At 40.9% G+C, this 23,048-nt stretch overlaps 2 protein-coding genes across 2 annotated transcripts; both read right to left on the reverse strand.

The window, feature by feature from the left end:
• Positions 1-11,580, reverse strand: timeless (timeless circadian clock). The gene is made up of 30 exons (XM_037102277.1): positions 11,425-11,580; positions 10,285-10,396; positions 9,982-10,135; positions 9,559-9,673; positions 9,311-9,373; positions 9,117-9,218; positions 8,841-8,996; positions 8,618-8,751; positions 8,262-8,349; positions 7,991-8,167; positions 7,472-7,689; positions 7,278-7,381; positions 6,987-7,156; positions 6,770-6,895; positions 6,451-6,602; positions 6,280-6,377; positions 6,071-6,191; positions 5,731-5,932; positions 5,484-5,623; positions 5,192-5,271; positions 4,652-4,775; positions 3,060-3,142; positions 2,774-2,928; positions 2,421-2,658; positions 2,232-2,300; positions 1,965-2,083; positions 1,495-1,762; positions 926-977; positions 761-825; positions 1-611 (listed from the first exon to the last, which is right to left on the reverse strand). The coding sequence occupies exons 2-30, from the start codon at positions 10,364-10,366 to the stop codon at positions 481-483; spliced, it is 3,786 nt and encodes a 1,261-aa protein (XP_036958172.1). The 5' UTR covers positions 10,367-10,396; positions 11,425-11,580; the 3' UTR covers positions 1-480.
• Positions 11,581-12,379: 799 nt separating this feature from the next.
• Positions 12,380-19,335, reverse strand: prph (peripherin). The gene is made up of 9 exons (XM_037102546.1): positions 18,649-19,335; positions 16,356-16,416; positions 15,673-15,768; positions 14,881-15,045; positions 14,668-14,793; positions 14,359-14,579; positions 13,810-13,862; positions 13,247-13,320; positions 12,380-13,095 (listed from the first exon to the last, which is right to left on the reverse strand). The coding sequence occupies exons 1-9, from the start codon at positions 19,272-19,274 to the stop codon at positions 13,030-13,032; spliced, it is 1,488 nt and encodes a 495-aa protein (XP_036958441.1). The 5' UTR covers positions 19,275-19,335; the 3' UTR covers positions 12,380-13,029.
• Between the last annotated feature and the right edge of the window lie 3,713 nt (positions 19,336-23,048).

Here is a 23,048-nt window from a genome sequence, read left to right on the forward strand (position 1 = left end):
CTATTTTGACAACAGTGCTTTTTTTATTAAGCAGGCAGAAATTTTACTCAACATTCAATCAACACTGTAAATGACTAAGACTACAAAAGTATTAGTTCAGATGCAGTTTTGAGTTATAAACAAAGCAACACTTATTCCAGACAACAACATAAACATGAAGTTCCTGCTGTGATTGATAAGAGAAAAACAAGAACTTAAAACACAGAAGACCGGCACAACATATTAACCATAACTAAATAAAAGGCACCAATCAAGTGTACAAAAGGGTTGGCAAAATAAAATTGCTCAACAGGATCTCTGTCTCCACAGGGGGCGGTCTAAGGGCCGTTTTCTTTGTGTTGTTTGGTATTCCATTAATAGAGTTTCCGCCGTCTGGACTGCAGGCCTCCAGGGGGGCTGCATCCACCTCTAAGCAAAGTGAGAGACTTTAATGTCCCTCCCTTGTCTGCAGTTTATTTTACAGTCCATTAAAGAAAGTCACTAATCCTCATCTTCCTCTTCGTCAATTAAGACCATCTTCCGTCTACGCTTCACAGGTGCAGAGATATCCTCTCTGTCAGAATCCGTATCGCCACTGGGGTCCATTTTCACTGCAGGGGTGGAGTCTTCCTCTGTAAAGACAGTACAGTCATGCTTACACCATTGTCAAATTGATAGAGGATGGATGTAGTGACAACTTAAATCCTATGTTTTACTTTCACAAGTTTTATGGCTTAGTTGGAAGTTTGATATGATCAAACACATTAAAACTGTAAAATACCATTGTCCTCATCATCATCCAGCACTCTGCTTCTGCTTCTTTTAGTTGAGGTCTTCTCCTGAGACCTGATGTTAACAGGAAAAGATGAAGAATTAAGAGTATGTAGAATTACAAATACAGATTTCGCATGTGTGGTCTGGCTGAACAGATAGCAACAAACGATACCTCTCAGTTGTATTGTCTGTGTCCTCAACAGGAGTGATATCTGACACGGGAGCTGAAAACAGACAGACGTGGAAAAACATGAATAATGTTACATCTTAAAATGCTAACCTGAAATGAAAATACTTTTTACCAGGCCTGCGGGGCTTCCCATCTCACTTCTAAAGCAGTTGGAAAAAAAACAAAAAACAAACTGGCATAACAGAGGAATGATATTACTTGATTTGTATACATTTGATTTTCACCTTTTATGTTTCTTATGTCCACAATTTGAGATTTACAATCAAAATAACATTGCTGCTGTTCCATTTCTCATTGAAAACAACACTCAACTGAGAACATTTCCTTTGTGGTGGATCAATGTTCTATTCTGATGAAACTGATGAAAAACGTCGACTTTCTACATTTAAAAATATTCCATACCACATTTTTGCTACTAGACCAGCTAAAAAAGGCTATAAAAGTGGCATGTTTTATGTGCACCGTGTAACTGAACACATACCTACATGACAAAAGCTGTAATTAACAGCTGTCATCTGAGACAGAACACAAAACTCCCACATACACTGTACCTGTTTGTTCTGAGGTGTGCTGTTTCCTCTTGCGTGCGAGCAGCAAAGCTCTCAGAGCATGAGTTCTCTGTTCACTGGAGACCTCCTCCTCCTCCTGCTGCTGCTGCTGCTGCTGCTGCTGCTGCTCCTCCTGGGACTCTACAGTTGGACTCCTGGAGCTGTCTTGCTCCTCGTCTCCTTTAGGTTCTTCCTCTCTTGGACTGAGAGCAGCAGCTGCACTCCGGAGCTGGGATGCATTGATCTTTGCTGGGATTCTCCAAAATGTCTCCTGGTTACAGGACAGTAATAAATGCAATTAATGTATGAAAGTGTTCGCTGCTTGGTGTTTAACATTTTATGCATGTCTAGTATTTTATTTCATTTTTTGCATACTTTAAAAGTCCAGCTTGCACAAAAGAGCAAAACTATGTGTTGTAATTAGACTGACGTAAAGACATTTTGTAGTAAAATATCGCACAAAAGAAACACACCTGTTCATTTGCAGGTGGTCGTATTCCCAGTTTGCGCAAGAGTTTCCGGAAGTTCTTGTTCTCCATGGCTTCCTCATTTGCCTCTGTCAGAGGAACAAGTGGCACTGCCTGGGAGACACCTGGTGAATGGACCACAAGTTTCATTAACAGACCTTACTGCACTAATATAATCTGTTTTCCACACAGGCTGTAACTTCTGAGAGGCTAAACCATAAGCAATAGAATAAAGAAATACAAATTATTTACATGAAGTGGTTATAATCTTACCATCGTCTTCACGGTCCTCTGCTGTTCTGTTCAGACAATTCTGTAGCCACAACATTGGTCCAGACAAACCTGTTATTAAAAAACAAAAGCATGAAATCCTAAAGGTTCATAATAGAAGCTCATATAGCATCAGTGTCTTTATGTCTTGACTTCAGCAAAAATGTTGATAATACATTGAAACTGTCTAACCTTCCTGTTGCAGAGCATACACCATGGAGCCTACATCAGCTCTCCTCTCTACAGGGGAATGCAGGCTTTGGTTCCTCCTTCCTCTATTCTGTGATTTCTCCCTTTCTTGCTCTTCTTCCTCTTCCTCCTCCTCGTCTTCCTCGCTCTCATCAGACTCATCCTCTACCTCTTCATCATCTCTGTCCACGGGATTATCTGGGAATCCTTGTGTTAGTCCTTCTAGGAACTCTTCTTCAGTCTGTGACAGAAAAAGAGTTCTCTTTATTGTAGACACAATTTCTTAAAATGTATCACACATTTTTTTTTTATGACGTATACTATTTTTATTTTATATTCAGATGAATCAACTTTACCATTCCCTTTCCAGATCTCTTCCCCTGAGCGCTGCGACTCCTTTTCTTTTTAAGCTCTCGTCTCTCCGACACCAAGCCCATACTGAGCATCTTGTCCACAACACGTGCACGGGACCGTTTGGCTGTGAGCTTCTTCAGGATGTTACCCAGCACATCTGTAACAAAATACAGTTAATCACAAAACAAAGTAATCATACAAAGCACAAAGTGTCCCTACTGTTGTACAAGGACGGAAGCTGAGGACAGAGGTGAAAAGAACACACAATATTAATATGGTGTCAGGTACCGTCAGAGTCTTTGTACTCCTCAAAGAGCATCTCCAACTCCTGCTCCTGCTCCTCAGTCCAAAGTACAATCCGAGTCCCTACCCTTTTGGAAAAGAAAACAAATTTCAATAGGATTTTCTGAAAACATAAAGTTTAAAAAGCCACTTTGCAATATACAGTTGTGGTCAAAAGGGATTTTCTTCAGAGCACCAGATCCACTGGTAGCAAAAATAGCCCCAAAACACAACACTACCACCACCATGCTTCACAGAAGGTACGGTGTTCTTGGGGTTAAAGGCCTCATCTTCTTGCATCAAACCATATTGTTGGTCATTGTGAACTTTGCCCATGTGATTAGCAGAAGTCGAACTTTAAGGTTCCGTTTCTGGAGCAAGGGCTTCTTTCTAGCACGGCAGCCTCTCAGCCCATGGTGATGTAAAGGTCTTTTAGGTCAATGCTGAGCTCTTAAGACTTTCGCATTGTAGTGTTTGTGGCTGAGTCTAATGAGTGTTGCTGCTGTATGCATATTTTTGAGCTGAGCAAATACTTCTCCAGCACATCCCAAAGATTCTCAATAGTGTTTAGGTCTGGACTCACTGGTGGCCAATCCATGTGTGAAAATAATGTCTCATGCTCCATGAACCACACTTTCACGATTTGAGCCCGATGAATCGTGGCATTGTCATCTTGGAATATGCCAGCGCCATCAGGTAAGAAAAAAAATCCTTTGATGGAAAACTGGTCATTCAGTATACTCAGGTAGTCAGCTGACTTAATTTTTGGGGTACAGAATGTTGCTGAACCTAGACCATAGATCATATCATTGCACCCACAGGCTTGTACGGTAGGCACTCTCCTTACCCTGATGCAGCCATTGGTCTGCAACAGGGTAAATCAGTACTCAGACCACATGACCTTTTTCCATTGCTCCAAAGTCCAATTTTCCCACCGATTAGCCTCACAGATAAGTGGTTTTCTTAAGGCTAAACAACTGTTTAGTCCCAATCCCTTGAGTTCTCTTCACAGTGTGAGTGTGGAAATGCTCTTATTTCCACTATTACACATGGCCCTACTGTTGATTTTTTACAATTTGATTTCACCAAATGTTTAAGTGATCTCTGATCACGATCATTCAAGATTCTTTTTTTGGAAGATGATGGTTCACCACTATCCGTCCAGGTTTAATAATGCGTTGGACAGTTCTTCACCAAATTTGAGTAGTTTCAGCAATCTCGTTAGTTGTTTTTTAAATGATAATTACAATAATTTGACAGTTCTGAAACACAGTAACATCTTTTCCATGACCACAGGACATGTCTTCCCACATGGCTGTTTAAGAAATGAGACACTACTCACTGCATCAGCTGGGGTCAAATAACTTGGTGCCAGTTGAAACATATTAATCACTGCAGTAATCAACCACTCTTACGTATTTGCTTAGTTAAATCCAGGTGTCACCTTTTGTTTTTTGTTCTTTTTGGCCATGCAGTGCATGTAAACTTTTGATCACCATTGTATCCCTCTTTATATCAACATTAATGTATGAAAAATTAGTACATACAAATTGTATTAGTATCAGTACATACAAATTAGTACATAATGGAGTACATACTTCTGCTTCTTCAGTTCCTTAGCATTATCCACCAGACCCATATGCACCAGCTGCGTCACAACCTGTCGCCGAGTGCGGTTGCTGTTGCTGAGTAATGGCAGCAGAGTCTCCACGATATCTGGCACTAGATAAAAGAAGACAACACTCATTACATCTGCAAGATTGCGATATGATTCACAATAAGTGGCAATGACTGTTTTTGCATCACAATTTTAACTGAAGAACTATCATGATGATGCAAGTTGTTGGCATTTGTACCAATCAAACATATTTTCTTAAATGTGGATAAAAAGATCTGGCCACGGCATTTCTGCAGAACCAGATATAATTCTATCAGCTTACACGTTTTAATGTCATCCAAGATAGCTTCTGCGATCTGGATATTGCTCTTGATCATAATGTCATTTGCATGATATTTCCATTATTTGTTCAGCACCAATAGTCAATAAAATAAACTAGAACAAAGTAAATAGTGTTTAACTGCATCTTGTTACTTATAAGACAACAAACCGAAAAGATGTGCAAACAAACAAAACAGACCCCCAGAATGACGATGCTCCTCAAAGAGCTTGCGCAGCTCCTCTTCCTCCTCTTCAGTCCATGTTGGTTTCTTTCCCTCTCTGCCATATCAAGAATAAATAGATGTAATCTTTCAAAACTCAATTTGCTTATATAATACATGTATTGTAAATGCCATTTTTTAATTAAATTATAATGTAATACAAATTTGAATCAGTGCTTGTTTTTTTCCCTGTAACTTTTCCCTGTTAACATTAGTCACCTTAACACATACTTCATGGTGTATCACCAATTAAAATCAAAGAGCACAAACCCATCTTTGGTATAGCCTTCGGTCATCTCACGTGCAGCCCCCACATTTTTCCAGAACAGCAGTTCAATATATGCCTTATTGTTTTTTGCTGCCACTGCAAAGAAACGGTTCAGCACATACTTGGCAAAGGTCACCAGTTCCTGGAAAGGAGAAAATAAAGGTAAGCTCCTGTGTCTAATCTGCAGCTGACCTTCACAATCACCAGAAGCTTGCACTTAATGATGTTTTTCTCATTTCATTACTGTACCTTGTAGGCAGCTGCGGCAGGGTCACTCAGGATTTTGTTGAAGAGGTTGAAGACTGACAGCTGGTAAAGCAAGGCGTCCATTTTGAGGTTGACAGCCAACCGGTGCAGCATTCGAGCAATGCAGTGGTTAGTGTGAGGTGTGTTTCTGGAGTATGAGTTCAATAGCAGGAGGTATGGACGCACAATACTAGGGGTGGCAAACCTGCAAGGGGGTAAGATAAGAGTAATATGTCTCTTTAAGCATGTCACAAATTTGGCACAATTTCTAGTATTGCTATAACTTTTTGGTATGTTGTGGCAGGTTACAGTATTGAACGTTAAAATCAACTGTTTTCATCACCTCTTGATAAAGTCAAGAAAGTTGAACTCGCTTTCAGAAACCTGGACAGACTCCAACTCTTCCTCTTCTAACTCCACTCCATCATCCTCATCCTCTATCACAGGCTCAGGAGGAGATGCCCCTGAAATTAAAAAGTTGAGCTGATGCACAGATGCTTCACGGATGCTCTGATACTAGGGGGAACATAAGAATACAGTTTAAAAGCTTACTTGGCAGGTTGGCTTTTAGGATCTGCTGGAGGAGTTCCAGTTCTTCTTCAGGTTCCACATCAGCTGAACCAAACACATCCCCCTCTGGCCACACCTCCCTGAGAAGGACAAGAAAATGGTGAATACTTGAATAACATGAGTCATTAGTGTGAGCAGCTGAGTTTTATTGACCTGGCAGCACGCAGCAGCCCCAGCGCTTCTGGTCCAAGTCGAGCCAGCAGGGCGTCCTGCACACGCACCATGGCCTCAGTCCGTTGCTCCTCAAGTGGAGTTTCAGATGTGGCATCAAATGGCACGATGCTTTCAGTTAAAGCCTCTGACAGCTAAACACAGAAGACAGAGAGGTGGGTTCAGCATGAAAATTTGGCCTTAAGAGAGCATCCTTATTGCAGAGAAGCTCTTTGAAGCCACATGCCCTTGTGCAACACAGTTCTGCCCTCTGACGATGCATGCTTCCTGCTGCCCCCTTGAGGTCGATTCTCACACTGACCTGAAACCCTGAGGCCTTCAGCTCTTCCTCCACAATCCTCCAGGTCTCTTCCAGGGCCTCTGGACTAGTGTCTGGGGCCAAGGACTTTCTTTCACCTCGAGACCTTTTCCGTTTCACCTTCTTCTTCTGCAGAGTTAACAGAACAAGATACACATATTTTGAGCGGACACTAAAGACAAGAATTCTTCAGCACTACAAATTGAGCGCAAGAACTTACCTGAACCATCAAGTTTTTTCGACCTTTGCAGAAGTGTTCCAACATGCGCAAAAAGAGATGAGTTGACTCCACCAAGTCTTTGAGGTAGGACTGAGGCTGGCTGGTTTCATCATACTTCCTCAGCAATGTCAGGAATATCTCTCTGTACTCCATCAGGTAAAATATGTTACCTAAGAAATGAAGGTAAATACAGTAGATGGGACAACTAGCACTGCAACTACACTCAGTGCCTTTTCTTTATAGCTGAAAGAAAGAAAAAAAAAGGCTGAACAAGAGCTGTTGGCATCTTACTTTTAATGACACTGGAACTCTGACGGATGCTTTCATCCTTTGAGTTGTCCATCTCGTTCACAGTTAGCAGCAGTTCCTGATATGCCTTCAGAGCCAGGTGCATCCTAAATGGAAAATGTGATAATCAGTCTGGGACCAACAGAGGGATTTGACAGTTTATTTTATATCAAGCTGCTTTCTAATGATCTTCGTACCTGCGTGACCAGGATGTGGCCTCTTTGCGGTCTGTGAGGATCATCTCATAGTAGTTGGTGATGTTGCGCTCAATAAAATGGAAAGCACGGATGGACATGGTCTCAGAAACTAAGTCAGCACGGAAACCGTTGCCCCGGTTGAAGGCCATGAAGAAGCTGAGTGCCCAGAGGTAGTACGTCTCGTCATGCTGCTGAGTTTGTTCTCGAATTAGACTTTCCTGCAGAGAAGATAAGTAGAGTTTTGCGCCTTGTGAAACTTAAGAACCATTTATTTTAAGAGACACCTATTCAACATAAATGAATCAGACATCCTCTTTATAGGAGTTTGCTTAACTTGAATAAACAACAAATATATAGTCATGTACTTAATAAAACGTGTTATGATTAAGTAGACATAGTAATTATGGATTGATGATCTGGTGTGTATACTTCTCATCAAGAGTTAAAAAGGGTACATTTTATATTGGGTTTGTGAGTCTATGCAAGCAAACACAAGTCGTCAACGTGACAGCAGCTGACCTTGACAAGGTACATGAGGCGATTATAGCAGTTCTCCAGGAAGTCCACACAAAACTCTCGCAGGAAGAGTCGAACATTTAAGGCTGAGCGGCGTTTGTCCTTACACTCCTGAGCCTGACGATTCCTCTTGGGAACACGTCTCACTGCTTTTCCTGTGTCATGAGTGTAATTTTTGAACTAAAAAGAGATCAGAGATTTGGATTCAAATAATTCTGCAAACACTGTTCGCTTGCTTTGTATTTCAGATGAGTTGCAGAAGTTCATTACTCACATTATTGACTTTTCTGTGATAAATCACATCTTTGTCTCCAATGGACTTGAGGCCTTGGACAACAAAGGACCCTCCAAAGCGAGAGTGTCTGAAAGAAAAACATTGACATAAACAAACTAATAAAGAGAAGAGAATGGAACAGTAAAAAGCTCAAACAAGCCATGTACAGGTTGAGTTTCCTCCTCCTGAAAACCAAACCCAGATTCAATCAAGCAAGTAAGTGATATATACAAATGAGTTGAGATTATTATGTGAGTGTGGTGAAAGTGCTGAAAAGTCCATCCCTTCAGGCACTCATGAGGCTCAAGTACATGTCTGGCAGCTATGACATTGGCTGTACATCAGCTCTATTGTACCTGGTTCCTCTCTGAAATGTGCGAGAACGTTTCGCTGCATGCTCCTTCTCCCTCAGTGCCTCCAGCTCCTGAGAGTCTCTCTGCTTCTCTTCTGCCGAACGAGCATGACCGGCGCTTACCAAGGCTTCAGGTGTCTGTAAAGAAAGAAGAGGAGCTCAAACACAGAATTTCTGGACATCTATACGTATATATGTTACACCTGAAAAGGATTCTTCAGTCTAACCTGGTCTCTGAACATAAGGGAGATTATTTCCAACACATGCATGCTCCACTGCTGCTCACTCTGCGCTGATGCCAAAAACTTAACCAGGTCATCGAAGCCGCTCATGTGAATGGCCCATAGCAGCCTGTCATGGACGCTGGCATCATCATCCACTTTCTAAAGGAGAGACAGAGATGAAGGGAGAACTACAGAGTAAAGAGTAAATGAAAGAGTGTTCTAATATAGGCCAGAAGTTGCTTTATCTCTTATGTGAACGCATTCATATTAAAATGAGACCTTCTCTTCACAGGGGTCCGCAGGGACATGAAGCACATTCCTGACCAGCAGCAGGATCCTCTCTATCAGTAGGGTATCCTCCTCCTGTCTCTGCTCCCAGTCCTGACAGACAGGAAACACACAAATAAGCACAACAATTTTACTTAAATAATATGGGAAACAGGTGATTTGAGTTGTTGGTTTGAAACACTCACCAGCTGGAGAAGGTTGTATAATATCTCGCTTAAAATGCCAAAAACCCTCTCACTAGCGAATGCCTGAAAATAAAAGAACTCATTATTGTAAAATAAAATACTGATTGTGAACATGAAATACAGCTGTTATTACAGTACACGGAAGTACTTTCAAACTATAAATATTAACTAAATTCACCATGATTACAAATATAAAATGTAAACTGAAAATTGGAATTGTGTTTATATCAAGATTAAGATCGGAATACCTCTTTGTAAGCTTGTAAATGAGAGGTCACTTCTAAAAAGTGATGTCTAAACACAGGGTCATCAGGCACTTTACCAAAGCAAAGCATGGCAGGCTGAGTGAGGTTGACCATGAGCCTGAGACAAAAACAGATAAGAGTCATATAAGCAACAGTTAGCACATTTCTATGTTTCATTTCTATCATTCATCTATAATTTAATGACAATGTGTTTGATGATACAATACTTAGTACCAGTATATCAATAATGTATCACAATATTTACATTTGTGTATCAATACTCCACTTCTTTGTATCATATTATGATGCATTAACAAACTGATTATTAAGCACACCCATATTATAAATATTGTAACATTATTAAGGACATTCATATTAAGGACACATTTTAAGTTGAAGTGAGAAGTTTCGTCATAGGGTCTATACCTGATGCAGGCATCAAATAAGGGCTTGTCTTGTCTATGCTGAATGATAATAGGAAGAAGGTCATTCTGCACAATCTGTCCCGCACCCAGCTGCTGGCGGACGTCACGGGTGTCATCTTCATGTCGTAAATACCTGATCAAGTCTTTCACGCTCTCTGCAACACAGACACAGAGGACAAGACAGATGGTTCTCTGTTCTTAATCCATGACAATTATATATTTCTCCTCTTATGACAAAGCAGGGAATTCATCCATGTATTATGATTAAAGAAAAATATGAATCTCATTTAAAAAAAACACTCACCTAAGCAGTCAACTTCCTTGTGGTAGATTTCTCCCTCTAGATAGCCAAGAGCACTGCACGTTGCCAAAAGCTCACAATTCATCTTGAAAAAGTCCTTAGACTATCAGCCAATCTGAAGATGGAGTTTCAGTCTAATCAGTCACGCAGAAGGATATAGAAAGACCATCATCGAAGAAGCTGAAAAGGTAGTGTCAGGGCTCCAGGGTGTTTTGGTCAAACATGCACCCAAAAAAATCTGTCAGGTGCTTTTAAGCAATTAACTGGTTGCATTGATACCCCTGAATATTGATGCCTAATCTCAGTGTTTTCTCTGGTGAGGATTTGTGGACTTGAGGACCTTTAAACATTAATAAATGAATACTCTGCCAGGCCTCCATATCTCAGATCCAGCTCTATGTATCTATTTTTATCATTAGATTTTAACTTTTGTATCAATTAGTGGTTTTCATAATATCCCAGTAATATTGGAGATCGATACATTTATCTGTCACAAACATCACACAAACTTTGAAACACTGTTTTTAAACAATTGAGGTTATCACATTTTCTCTGCGTGTGCAGCGAACAAATTAAAAAGTTATCTGCATCTTTATTGCTGTTTACAGTCATACATATTCTGTGTTAAGAAATTAAATCAAACCTAAGTTGTTGTGCTGGTGCAACTAAATATGACTCAATGAAGCCTCTCAGTGCAACCCGTATTAAAGGTTAGTCTGGAGCCATTTGAATTAAATATGAAATTCAAAGGTGTGTGGGGTTTTTTTGGACAATATCAATGCAATTAATAAAGATATTTGCTAATGAAGGTGGATCTACACATGACATGTAAACTTAGAAGCAGCTCATACAGTTCAGGGGTCCTTCGCCATGTTTGGCATTACACTATTGTCACCCACCACATCATTAACATAACGTGAATATTACCTAAAGTGTGGTGATAATATCAAACTGAGGAGGAGTTTTCAAGGGTTTATATCAGACACGGTCTCAGGTTAAGTTGTTGGCCCACTAAGGACGGTTCTCCTCCACACATTGCTAATGTTGTGTAGCCGGGACAGTTAGCTTCAGTCTGCTGCAAACTGACCGCGAAATGACTTCAGCCTCGGTCCAAACAAAGAAAGACTCCTCATACTGACTTACCTAAATGTTGAAATGGTGTTACCATCAAGGTGTCGTGTTCAGTAAGCGATGGTTTGAAAAGTGAAGTTAAGTTATGAGTACGACGGTAACTGTCTGCTGTCAAAGCGGACGAGTCTCGCGCCAAGACAGCGAGCGAACACTCAGACCGGATGTAGAATGTCGTCACGAGGTTCCCTCTTGCCCTGAGCTTTGCCTTTTAGGCAGCACCTTCCCAGCTTGAACAACCCAACAAACGCGAAACTAATCAGGATACATGCAATTGGTGTGTCAGGTTGAGGCTGTGGAGGTGAATTCTAAGAGTTTGGAGGTGCCAGACCCTGAGAATATAGAGGAATACACTTTCAGTTGTGTCGCCTGCAAGGCTGTACTTAGGGAAAAAGACAGAGAGATGAAGAAGTGTCTCCTAATGCTAAAAACCATGAAGAACCTGTGTGAAGCTAATTTGTCTCCTTGGCAAAGTATTTGTCCATATTTTTCTGATACGGTTCATCGAAAAAAGTTTTTCATCCATGTTGTGTGTCCATGTTATGACACCATACTTAATAATTCTCCTTAATTCACTTGAAGAAAGCATCAAAAACAGGTGAACAGGTGGTGAACACCTTGGGCAGGCTACTGGACAAAGAGAAAAGAAGCGCTTCAAAGGTAGGAAATACATTTTAGCTAACTTAGTTAACCATACTGACCACGGGCTTTATTTAAAAACGCATTGCAATACAAATTTTTCACTGCTGGGTTGAAAGGAAATGTTTACCCTCATACCTTGTACTGATTCGCTGGTCAAAGACAAATAATATAGGAATTTTCCCTCACCCCTTCCCTGCTTCCTTATGTAAACTTGATATTTCATGCAAACCACTGATATTAACTTATTTGTTTACAAGTACAAGGTGCTCTTGGACATAAAATACAGATTATAGATGGACTAAAGAAAACAAGATAATGCAGATTGGCTCTAATTAAGTTTATTTGCACTTACATATTCATTCATCAGTCGTGCCCGGTACACACAGCATTGCAAAGCACATTCAGCAAATCTTTTCAGTTGGTTACGGTCTTATTGTAAGTGTCAACACTTCCTGTGCGTCTCTGGAAATCTGTTGGTTTGCACAATAAGAGGATAGCGAAGCCTTTAAAACAAATGCAAAAAGGTTAATTTGTTCTCAGTCTGTCTTTTAAGGTAGGTCGGCTGAAGGGCAGTGTCTAGAGTTTTGTTAGTAAGTCATGTCTACGACACAAACCACTAAAATTCTGCAATTAAACTACCTGTTTTAGCCTGTAGTGGAAAACTCTGCTACAAACGCATGGTCTTCTAAGGTTTTAACGGGATTGCACTGTAAATCAAGGCCTCAAGTGGTGTGTTAATAAAGTGGTCTTGCTGAGTTCTACAGGTGACACAGGTGTTTAGCAAAAGTTGGGAGGCTAAAATAGCACCAAAGTGACACTGTCTAAAGGGATTCATTCAACATCGCATCTATACTGAGACTGTCTGCTAGACAATAAAACACATAACTAGTGGGAATGAGGACTATATAGATCAGAGTTTTTTTTTCTGTTTTTGTTCCCCCTTGTTGTTCTGGCCTTCACATTTTTAATTTTCCTTATTTACTCGTCATCCTTGTCGGTTCTATCAGAGTCTCTCTCCTTCTCCCTCCTGGATTCCTTCACCACCTGTTGGAGAACAAAGTTTAAATCATTCAAATTCACTTTTTATGGTGTAAGTAAACAGAGCTTTTATGTTTCTCACACTTTCCATAATGCAAATAATATCATTCTTGTTATTTAGCATCATGTCATGCCATTTTGATATAAATCATTGTACCTCTCCATCTCTAGTCTCAACAGTCTTAATCACCACAGTCTTCTTGGTCTGGGTGCCAGGGCTCTGTTCATAGTCTGTGAAAAGTCACATTAAATGCTTGTAAGAGTTTTACACTTAGATACGATAATTAATTTCAACAGCTGAATTGTAAAGACTTGTTATGCTAAAGATTGGACTGTTAATAAACCTGCCAATACCATCCACATCTTCAGCAATTGACGTTTAGATTCTGAGTCAGTTTTGCAGTCGAGTTTAATTGCAACTGCAACCATGAAGAGTTTTGAATTTGCTACAACTCTGACTTGCATCTCCTACTTGCTTCTCCATAGCAACAGCAGCAGTCTCATGAATATTTTAGTATTTTGAGCCACCTCCCATACCAAAGTGACATAAAAATTATTTCACAAACATTCACTCGCAATAATAAAAAATGAAGGCTATAACAAGAACCTAGAGATTGTTAAATCATCCAGGAAAGTTCCACGTGGAAAAATGTAAAATCGGAACACAGAATGGGAAAAAAACACCTCTAGAAACAATGGTTCTCATAACTCATAACTTACCTCGATCACCAAAGTGGTTGCTCATGCCAAGATTCATGATGGGAACAGTAATCCTAAATAGGGAATAAAAAAAGTGTGTGTTATGAAGGTATGTGTATCAAAAAGTAATTTGCTTTGCTTGAGGTTCGACAAGTAACTTTTAGTTTGATGTTAATTAGAGCTGGCTTGATTCTCCAACCATACTAACAAGGAATTTGACTCCTGTTTTTCATTGCTCTCAATGTATTTACAGGAATAGACATAAAAGCTAAGAACAAGGGCAACAAACACTGGACAAGTACAGGTGAAGAATGGTAGGAAACTATTGTACTAATAGTAATTTATGTGCACCTTTAATGCATGTTTTCTAAATTTGTTAACCACTGAACCTTAACATCAATGCCATATGAAGAGGCTTTAGGAACTAGTTTTGGTTGATTTTGCTGTGAGGTGACAAATCTTCCAATTGCTGCCCATCTGGCCTCTAATCTTGAGAGAAGCGCAGAGTGATAAAACAAAACAAAATCCTGTAAATACAGCAAACATTTACATTGCAAGGTTTACCCTCACCTGCTCTCCTCCCCCTCCAGCAGTTTACGGTAAGTAGCAATCTCAATGTCTAGAGCCATTTTGACATTGAGGAGATCCTGGTACTCCCGAAGGTGGCGAGCCATCTCCTCCTTCAGGTGGCGGATCTCATCCTCCAGCCTGGACACGTTGTCTTGGTAGTTGCCAATCTCATTGCCAAACTGGTCCTCCATGTCACGCATCTGCCTCAGCAGAGCTTCGTTCTGAAAACACACAATGCAATTAGAGAATGCAATGTGTATAATGATATAGATTAATTTCAGATTAATGACTGGTGGTGTTTAGACTCACCGTGTTCTTTAGTGCATCAATTTCACAGTTGAGAGACTGAATCTGCCTCCTGGACTCGTTGGCCTCCTGCTTGGCCTGCCTCAGAGAATCAGTGCTGCGCTTTGCAGATTCAGTCAGGTCAGCAAACTGTAGGGACAAAAGCAGAAACACACAGGGATGAATACCTTTCTGAACTGAAATTTCATAATGCAATTTCGGTGTGTGTCTACCCACCTTGGACTTGTACCAATCCTCAGATTCTTGCATGTTCTTGAGGGCAATGGTCTCATACTGGGCCCTGATGTCCCTCAGCGCACCAGTCAGGTCAGGCCTGGCAGTGCTGTCCACCTCCATCTTCAGCTGCTGGGTCTGGACACTCACTTGTACCTCCTGGATTTCCTGATGATTCCAAGATTTAAACAAATATGTCAGAAACACAAAACTGTTACGAAAAAATATAGTCATTTTTCCATTCTGAAACTTTTTTTGTAGGTGTTAGGGTTCCGTTTTACGGCCCCTACTATTTTCAATACCAAGAACAATTTAATCAAATTGATCTGAACATCTATGCAGTTGACACTTTTTTATTCCCTCCTGCTGAAATGCAGTGAAATTAAATTGAATCAGATTTTGCAAACAGTAGACTGAGTAGCCTGCATCATGTTGCTTAGTGGTTAAAAATGGCAGTGGTATCCACAGACTCATGTTTTTAACCTAAACATAGAATTTAAATGTCATTTATCTGTAGTAAGTTGAAGCTTGTTAGTCCAGCACATAAAATGGACTTTCTGCATCACTGATTGTACTGTCGCTCAGCTAATCATTGGGATAACCTCATACAGACAAATGTCTACTATCACTTAATCTGCATATCAATTAGGAGTCAGTTGCTTGGGATGTATATGCATTCAAAGGTTGAGTATTACCATAAAAGGTCTCTAGATAACATAATGAGATGCATGATTCCAGTGACGAAAGGCTTCTCTATTCATGCGAGCACAGTGCATAGGAGGTAGCATCACTTACCTCATCATGGAGCTTCTTAAGGAATTCAATCTCATCCATCAGAGACTCTATCTTCCTCTCCAGCTCCAGACGGGACAGTGTGGCATCATCCACATCCTATTTTTGAAACAAACATAATGTATTGTTAGGTTGCCATGATAGCAAAATGTCATTCATTACTGAAAACCTCATTATCATAAACATAATTGTATAATTATATTAGAGTACCTCTGAGATAATGTTTCCATAATCTGTTATGATTATAAGATTATAATAACAATTGACAGATTTATTCTAAATTTCACCTATGTTTTATGTTTAAAAAGCCCATTATGAGTTTCCTTTAGTGTATAGAAATGTGTAGGTCATGATGTGGTACAAAGACTTTCTATATGGAGTTTAAAAATGTAAACTCCATCTTATAATTCACATTTTTAAGAAGAAAATACAATTATTATAAACGTAGCCATCAGTAACTGTTTCACTTGTATGAATTATTTGTAACTTTTGATTTAAATCCAAGTCCTGTTAGTGTGCTGCAGTCAGAAATGGTAATATTAAAGAAATGCGTTCTGTTAGACTAGCTACTCTGACAGTGTGGATGTGCTGGAGATGGAACCAAGCTGTCCATTTTGACCTGTTATACAAGCCTGAGGACACTGTAACCAATACGGTAATCACTGTCCTGTGAGCCAAGTGTTTACCTTGCGGAAGGCCACCAGGTTATTCTCAGCATCTGCCCTCTTCTGGGTTTCTTCATCCAACCTTGAGGACAAAAACAAGACACAATATTTCAAATAATGCACAGATCTTCTTGAGGCAGCAAGGAATCCCCTCTTTACAAAAGAGAGATGACCATCTTGATGAATTTGTCCAAGCACACCCATCCTGTCTGAGGTTACACTGGGGCACCAGCTGGCAAAAAGCTTTCTGGATCAATTTGTTAATTCACTGTCCTGTAAAAAGGGTTTGGGAGAGAGCCCAGTGGGATCAGCAGCTGCTCCTTTCAACTAATGTGGTTTCTCTAGAGTTCAATAAGGTCATCTGCACACACTCAATAAGGTTACATACACACTTCCCTTCTCTTTAAGGATTTCCAAGGATCATTTAGCTGGTGTCTATAGATGGGAAAAAGCTGGGAGTGACATTTACAGGACAGCTATGTAGAATCTGTGCTATTCAGGATTTAATTTAGCAGACAGAGACATTTGGAGACTGCCTTCAGCTGAAATGTCATTTGATGCTCCTGTAAAAACAAGCAAAATGAAAATGAAACTCAGTTAGAATTCATGAGTCACTGTGGTGAGTCATCACACGTTATATAACAATGTTGTACAATGCATTTGCTCATTCTGCCAGAAGTTTCTGTCTGATGGGCTGTCTGTGTGGTCGATGATGTCTGGATGTGAATGTGAATCCAGGTCCATCCACCCTGTCAGACAGAAGTCATGCCCGGACTGGACATAAAGTAGATTAGTGGGGAAACCATCACACAGTGGGCCCTGCTTCCTCATCTTTAATTCATGCTGTGTTACAGGGGTCCTTTTGTCCTAATGGGGTCTCTGGCACCATCCCATCAGCACACAGGGACACTGAAAACACACCTAATGGAGTCATTGAGTCACATTGATTTTTCCTGACGCTGTTCTCACCAGGCCTGATATCCAACCTCTCTTCCTCTGGACCCATTTCCTCTCCCTCTCTCTCTCTCCCCTCCCTGCTCCTCAGTCAGCCCCACCCTTTGTCTGCTCCATCCATCCTCCTCCTTTCTCTGCTCATGTCAGTGGGTGCATGCATAATTGTGCGTGTTTTTAAAAGTCGATAACTTTGCGTTGTTTAAGGGGGAATCATTAATCACGAAACAGTGATGGGGGCTCTTTGAGAGGATTTATGGTTCTGTTCCTTTTCCGAAATCCATTCGAACAAATTGCTCATCTGATTTTTTTGGGGGGATTTTTTTTTAGTGGACAGGTTTACTAGGTTTATTTACAAAATAATCACTACCATAATGATATGATTATATGATGATAGGGCTAGTTTTGGAGTTGGTTTAGCAGCACTAAATTACTCTTACGGCCAGAAACAGCGTCATCGATCTGCACTGTAAACATTGCACAAGGTGACACATTATACCTTTGCTTTGTCAGTGAATTTACTACTGCCTCTGTATGAAATGTGTGATGTAATTTAAGTTGTCTTGTCTTGAATGCATTTGATATCATCACTGTTTGCACACTAGGGAGCAGCAATTCAATGATCTCATCAAGTTATAGTTTCAGATCGTTCACGGTTGAACATCACTATCACCGAACACTTCCTTTTTAATTTGGCATCAGTAACCTTGTAATAGTTCCTTGACAGGTACTGGGGCTCTTCTGCTTTTATTTATGTCCTGCACATACATTGAAACACTCCCCTGTTTAAGATGTGGGGCGGTTTGCTGTATCATGCTGCTGCTCTGTGGTGTCCATGTGTAGTGATGTGCCACGCCCTACACCACCATCACTACTGGAGTCAAGTTGCAGCCGCCCGGGGACTCGCTACCTTCTCTGTGCTTAAAGTGGATCACGTATAGAACATTATAACGGTCATGATTCATGTTCGGAGGCATTGGTGCTAAGTTGGCTCAACGTATGCGATCGACAAACTCACAACAGGGAAATGTTTGAATGAAGAGGAGAGAAAACCCTTGACTTTGTTGGGACAGTATGGTTTGTTTGAATACGATGCAACTTTGTCTGTCGCCACATGTTCATTAATAGTTCTGTTTCCCTGGGACAAGTCTGGCCTGACCATTTTCTCAAACTCTCAAACATTTTCTCAAAAAATTATTTTTTTCAATAGATCTTCCAGTTCCCTACCTTTCAAACAAAATATGTCACATCATCACCCTCACACAAACCATCGATCCATCTGTCTGTCACTCTATCTCAGTCCCATCACTGGTTGTTTAGCTGATCCCGTTAATTCATGCATCATACTTTACTCGGTACAAACCTCTGCTTCATCAGGGCCAGGTCCTCAGCAAGGTTGTCCCTCTCCATTAGGTACTGGTCTCTCTCCTTGCCGATGCCGTCCATCTGGCGCCGCAGCTCCCTCAGCTCCTCCTGGAAGATGTCGGTTGCGCGGTTGGGCTGACCATGCTGCTGTTGCCCCTTGAACTGGTTGAGCTCCTGCTGCAGTGCACCGTTCTGCTGCTCCAGGTAGCGCACCTTCTCGATGAAGCTGGCGAAGCGGTCGTTGAGCTCCTGCAGCTCGGCCTTCTCATTGCTTCGGGTGGTGAGGAACTCCTGGTTGATGGCTTCGGACAGGGTGAAGTCCACCTTGTCGTAAGAGAGGCGAGGGGGCTGGGTGCTGGACCGGGAACGCTGCTGTTGGTAGGTGGTGCCGCGGGATGCAACCACAGGTGACATTGAACGCATGTAGCGCCCTCCAGAAACTGGCATGCGGGAGGACACATTAGAGTAAGAGGACATGGAGATTGGGCTTGGGCTTCCAAAGGTGCGCCTGTAGGAGGTGGAGGTATGCATTGAGTGGCTCATGGTTGGTCTTGTTCTGTTCTTTATCGCTGTGGAAAGATAGAGAGCTGGAGGCTTGGAGATGCTCTTGAGGCAACAGGACATCCGACTGAAGAGTGCCAGGGGTTTTTATGCACACAAGCTGGCTATCCCATCATCCTCACGCCCCCCCGCCCCTCCCTCATTTCTCCTCACCCCACCCACATGAACACTTCCTTTCTCAATCACTCATCGGTATACAAGCTTTGGCCACTCCCTACTCTTCATAGATAGGCCCTGCCTCTCTTTCTGTGTGTATGTGTGTTCTCTGTCTTACTGTCTGTCTCGAAAAGTCCACCCTTTTAACCAGCGCTCGGCACAAGGCCAGACTCGCTTCCACATTACTGCTTCGATTGCCAAAGATGTCTTCTCACGCCCACCCCTCCTCACCCGTATTCATGCACCCGTTGACATTTTGCAATGATCCTTACAGTCAGATTTGGTCAGTTTTGATTATCTGTCCGTATGATTTCTATTCAAATGACTTCACTCAGAGTTATTTTCTCAATTTAACTATTAAATATGTGCATCAAGGATCTTGTTACCTGGTTCTCAAAAAGAAACTGTGAGATTGTGGTTTTAATTGAATCACATGGATACATTGATTTGATTCTTTCCCCCCCCCCTCCATCTGTCTCCCTTCCCCTCTCTGTCTCTCTTTCCTTTTACTGTAATGGAATACTTTATTGATATTCTGGGCGTCTGGGGCAGAGCCATGACTCTGCAGTTATTCCATCCTTTTGAAATGCACTAATCCCTTTTATAGTAAGTATTGTCAGATAACTTTTTTCGGTATTTCTGGTAAATAGTGGATTTTTGGTAAATTGATGACAGAGGTCAAAGTATAGTGACATTTGTTAGAGCAGGTTCAGGGACATACCCAGCACAAATCATTGCCTGTCTATGAAGACATCGTCAAAAAATGTGTTGTTTTGAATAGTCAGTATTCACAGTACCAAATCTACAACTTTATGACACCTTTAACTTACTTTTCTTTTTTTCAGTTTAAGTTGCTTCAGCCAACGACTTTGCCATAAAATCATCAATAATGTATTGGTTTCCTTTTCTTTCTGATAAACTTTGAAGTACAATGACTAAAAGCTTTACTGTTAAGTTACAATACGATTGGGTTATACATTACAAACACAGCCACTGAGGGGATATTATGCCTTAAATCAGATTGACATGGCAAGCATAAAAGCACCTTCAGATCTTCCTGCAGACTGTGTGTGTGTGCGTGTGTGTGCGCATGTGTGTGTAAGGTCTAAAGTCATTTTAATTGAGGTCTGCAGACAAGCTGCAATCTCCTATAAAGTTGACGTAATTCTGAGCATGCTCCGTGGTGACTGGGTGTGGCACTTTGTTCCCTTTGTGTCCCCTGTGATGCTCGGTACCTTTAATCCTCTCCATTTATGCTCTCTAATATTGGATATGATACATAGCTAAATATAACATATGGTTCCGTATTTGTTTCTCTTCACGCACACATATACACGTTGTTACACACCAATAAGCAGCCTTTATTTTAATCTGTTCTCAGCACTTTTCCTGATTAAATTTAACTTTGGGTTCCTCTGCCTAATGGAGATTTGGTGCACAGTGTGCTAACAAAATAAAGTAATCGCTTTTACTGTCTGTCATTCACAAACACACACACACTTGATTTTCTCCGTTCTACGTCTGCATGGCTGCTGCAGAGCTCTGGCTTTCTGTGTAATAAATGGCCCATGTTAGTCTTAGCTCTGTAATCTAATCAACCTGCTTTATGGTCAGTAACTCTCTCCACTCCCTCCCTGCCCCCTCTGTCTCACCCTCTCTCTGCTCAGAGCACATCTCACTCTCTTTTCTTCCATCAGATCCTGATCCAGTCTGCCCCGATAAGTCAAGGTTTCTTATCGGTGTGTAGAGACTATATCTGCATTTCTACACCTTAGTTATCAACATACACATCAGGCACACATCACATATGCAAAAAAACACACAGTTGAATGATTTTGAAGTAGACTGTGTCAGTAATACTAACCTCAGCCAGATGTTACCATTAGTTATTGACCCCTTCTGGTTTCTCAGGGAATTCCCAAAAGGGCCATAAATTCAATAATGCTTCTTCATCAGTATCAGGCTAGAATATCTGTTACCAGTGGCACATACTGAACCCACAGTGTGTGTTTCATGTTTCACATCTGAACAGGCATTTAAATATCTCAGTCTCATGGGTAAGCAAGAAAACAAATGTTTACTGCATTTTCTCATATGAACCTAATGATTTGGGTGTGGTATCTGATGAGAAATCTAATCAAATCAGTGTCCAAAACAGAAATCAGCCATGAGAGCTGCAGAGAGCTTACAGCGGCATCTACAGCTGTCAATTTATATCTTTCACAGTAGTAATCCTTTAAATGATAAGTTCACCCAAATATGAACATTTAGTCCTTTGCTTTTCACAGCAAAAAAATCAAACAGAATATGGCTTCATAAGGCTTGTCAGGCATGATCTAAGTCTCCTTAAGCCCCGAGATCCCAATTTGATATGAAAAGACATGGTCATTAGTGTTAGTGTTGTTAGTGTTTAAGTGTTAGTGTGCACCAAAATAAAATAAAAAAAATGTTCAGATTAACATGGGGTCTTTGGGCTTCCTAAGAGTTGGACTATGCCATACAAGTTGTATGGACCTATTTTGTGTGAGGCTTTAGTTTGAAGTACAGAATAACTACGGGTGACAGATGCTGCTAATGCTGATTGTGGACTGCAGTGAAACACCACTACAACCTTGACTGTGGTAGGTTTCTGCAGCATAGAGGACAGATGACGGAAACTGTATCCTTTTTAAGATCAGTTGCTAGGGAGTTGTGAGCTATAAAGAGTCTTTCAAATTAATCAGTGCCGTGAAGCTGCTCGGGTGGTGTCACCAGGCTCACTCATCTCCAGGTTCACCGCCTGCCTTATCTGAAGAAGAGAAGCCAATTTCTGGACCTTGGTGAGATTTCAGCCCATAATGCTTTTTTGCTTTGACAAGTGGTGATGATGCTGTCACCTGTTAAAGCTGCAGGCCTGGTAAGATCTGAGAGGTTTGTCAGGTCCAAGATAGAGAAAAAATGGAGGCCCTCCAGTGGCGCTGCAGGGTTTTATCTTGGCAGCACTTAGTACATGTGATGCAAAGACATGTTAACGGTCCAGGATGATTAATGGCTGTGTTAGGTAATTACTGTAATGGAGCACTGCAGTGTTACACAAGTCTATTGGAAGTCTTTTAATTTGGAAAACTTATGTATGTAAGTAAAGAGAGAAGCGGACATTGCTTAGCACCGCATATATGGGTAAAACCACACTGATACAAATTTGCATTAATGTCCTAAAAAGTTTTTTTTTTTTGAGAAAGGTGCACAATATGTACATATTTTATCTCCTAGTTGCTGCTGAGACTAGTGCAATAACACAATCCACTGAATTTTCAAACCTACAAAAACAGACATTAAGACATAATGCAACAATTCTTTTTTGAACTAAAAAATGATTCAAAAATGCAAACCATTTTATTCAGAGCCATTTCTTCCTCTGCCTCCCACCTTTTTTTCCCCTGTGTAGTCCATACCGTAGTTTCTTCCATTAAAGATTTTGCTGCAGTGACGTCAGCCTTTTTTTCCTGCACTGCAGTGTGTCATATGATGTACATGCAACAGCCACTCTTTGTCAGCTCAGTGCATTAGGGTAGTCTGCAGAGTCTTGATAAATCATTTTAATTGTGCAGAGAGCAGAACGTGATGGTAATATTTTTTCAGCACACTCAGCTGCAGTGTTGCTTTAACTGCACCGCTTTGTGACCGCGTCTCTACCCCCAT

This window comes from Acanthopagrus latus, chromosome 6, assembly GCF_904848185.1.
Source record: "Acanthopagrus latus isolate v.2019 chromosome 6, fAcaLat1.1, whole genome shotgun sequence".
Lineage (NCBI taxonomy): Eukaryota > Metazoa > Chordata > Actinopteri > Spariformes > Sparidae > Acanthopagrus > Acanthopagrus latus.

Coding starts and splice junctions, on each gene's coding strand:
- timeless (XM_037102277.1), bottom strand. CDS start 10,366: ATGAATTGTGAGCTTTTGGCAACGTGCAGTGCTCTTGGCTATCTAGAG. Junction 9,674..9,981: donor TTATTTGATGCCTGCATCAG/GTATAGACCCTA, acceptor TTTTTGTCTCAG/GCTCATGGTCAACCTCACTC. Junction 5,933..6,070: donor TTTCTTGACTTTATCAAGAG/GTGATGAAAACA, acceptor ACCCCCTTGCAG/GTTTGCCACCCCTAGTATTG.
- prph (XM_037102546.1), bottom strand. CDS start 19,274: ATGTCCTGTTGCCTCAAGAGCATCTCCAAGCCTCCAGCTCTCTATCTT. Junction 14,580..14,667: donor TTGATGCACTAAAGAACACG/GTGAGTCTAAAC, acceptor GTGTGTTTTCAG/AACGAAGCTCTGCTGAGGCA. Junction 13,321..13,809: donor CAACCACTTTGGTGATCGAG/GTAAGTTATGAG, acceptor GACTTTTCACAG/ACTATGAACAGAGCCCTGGC.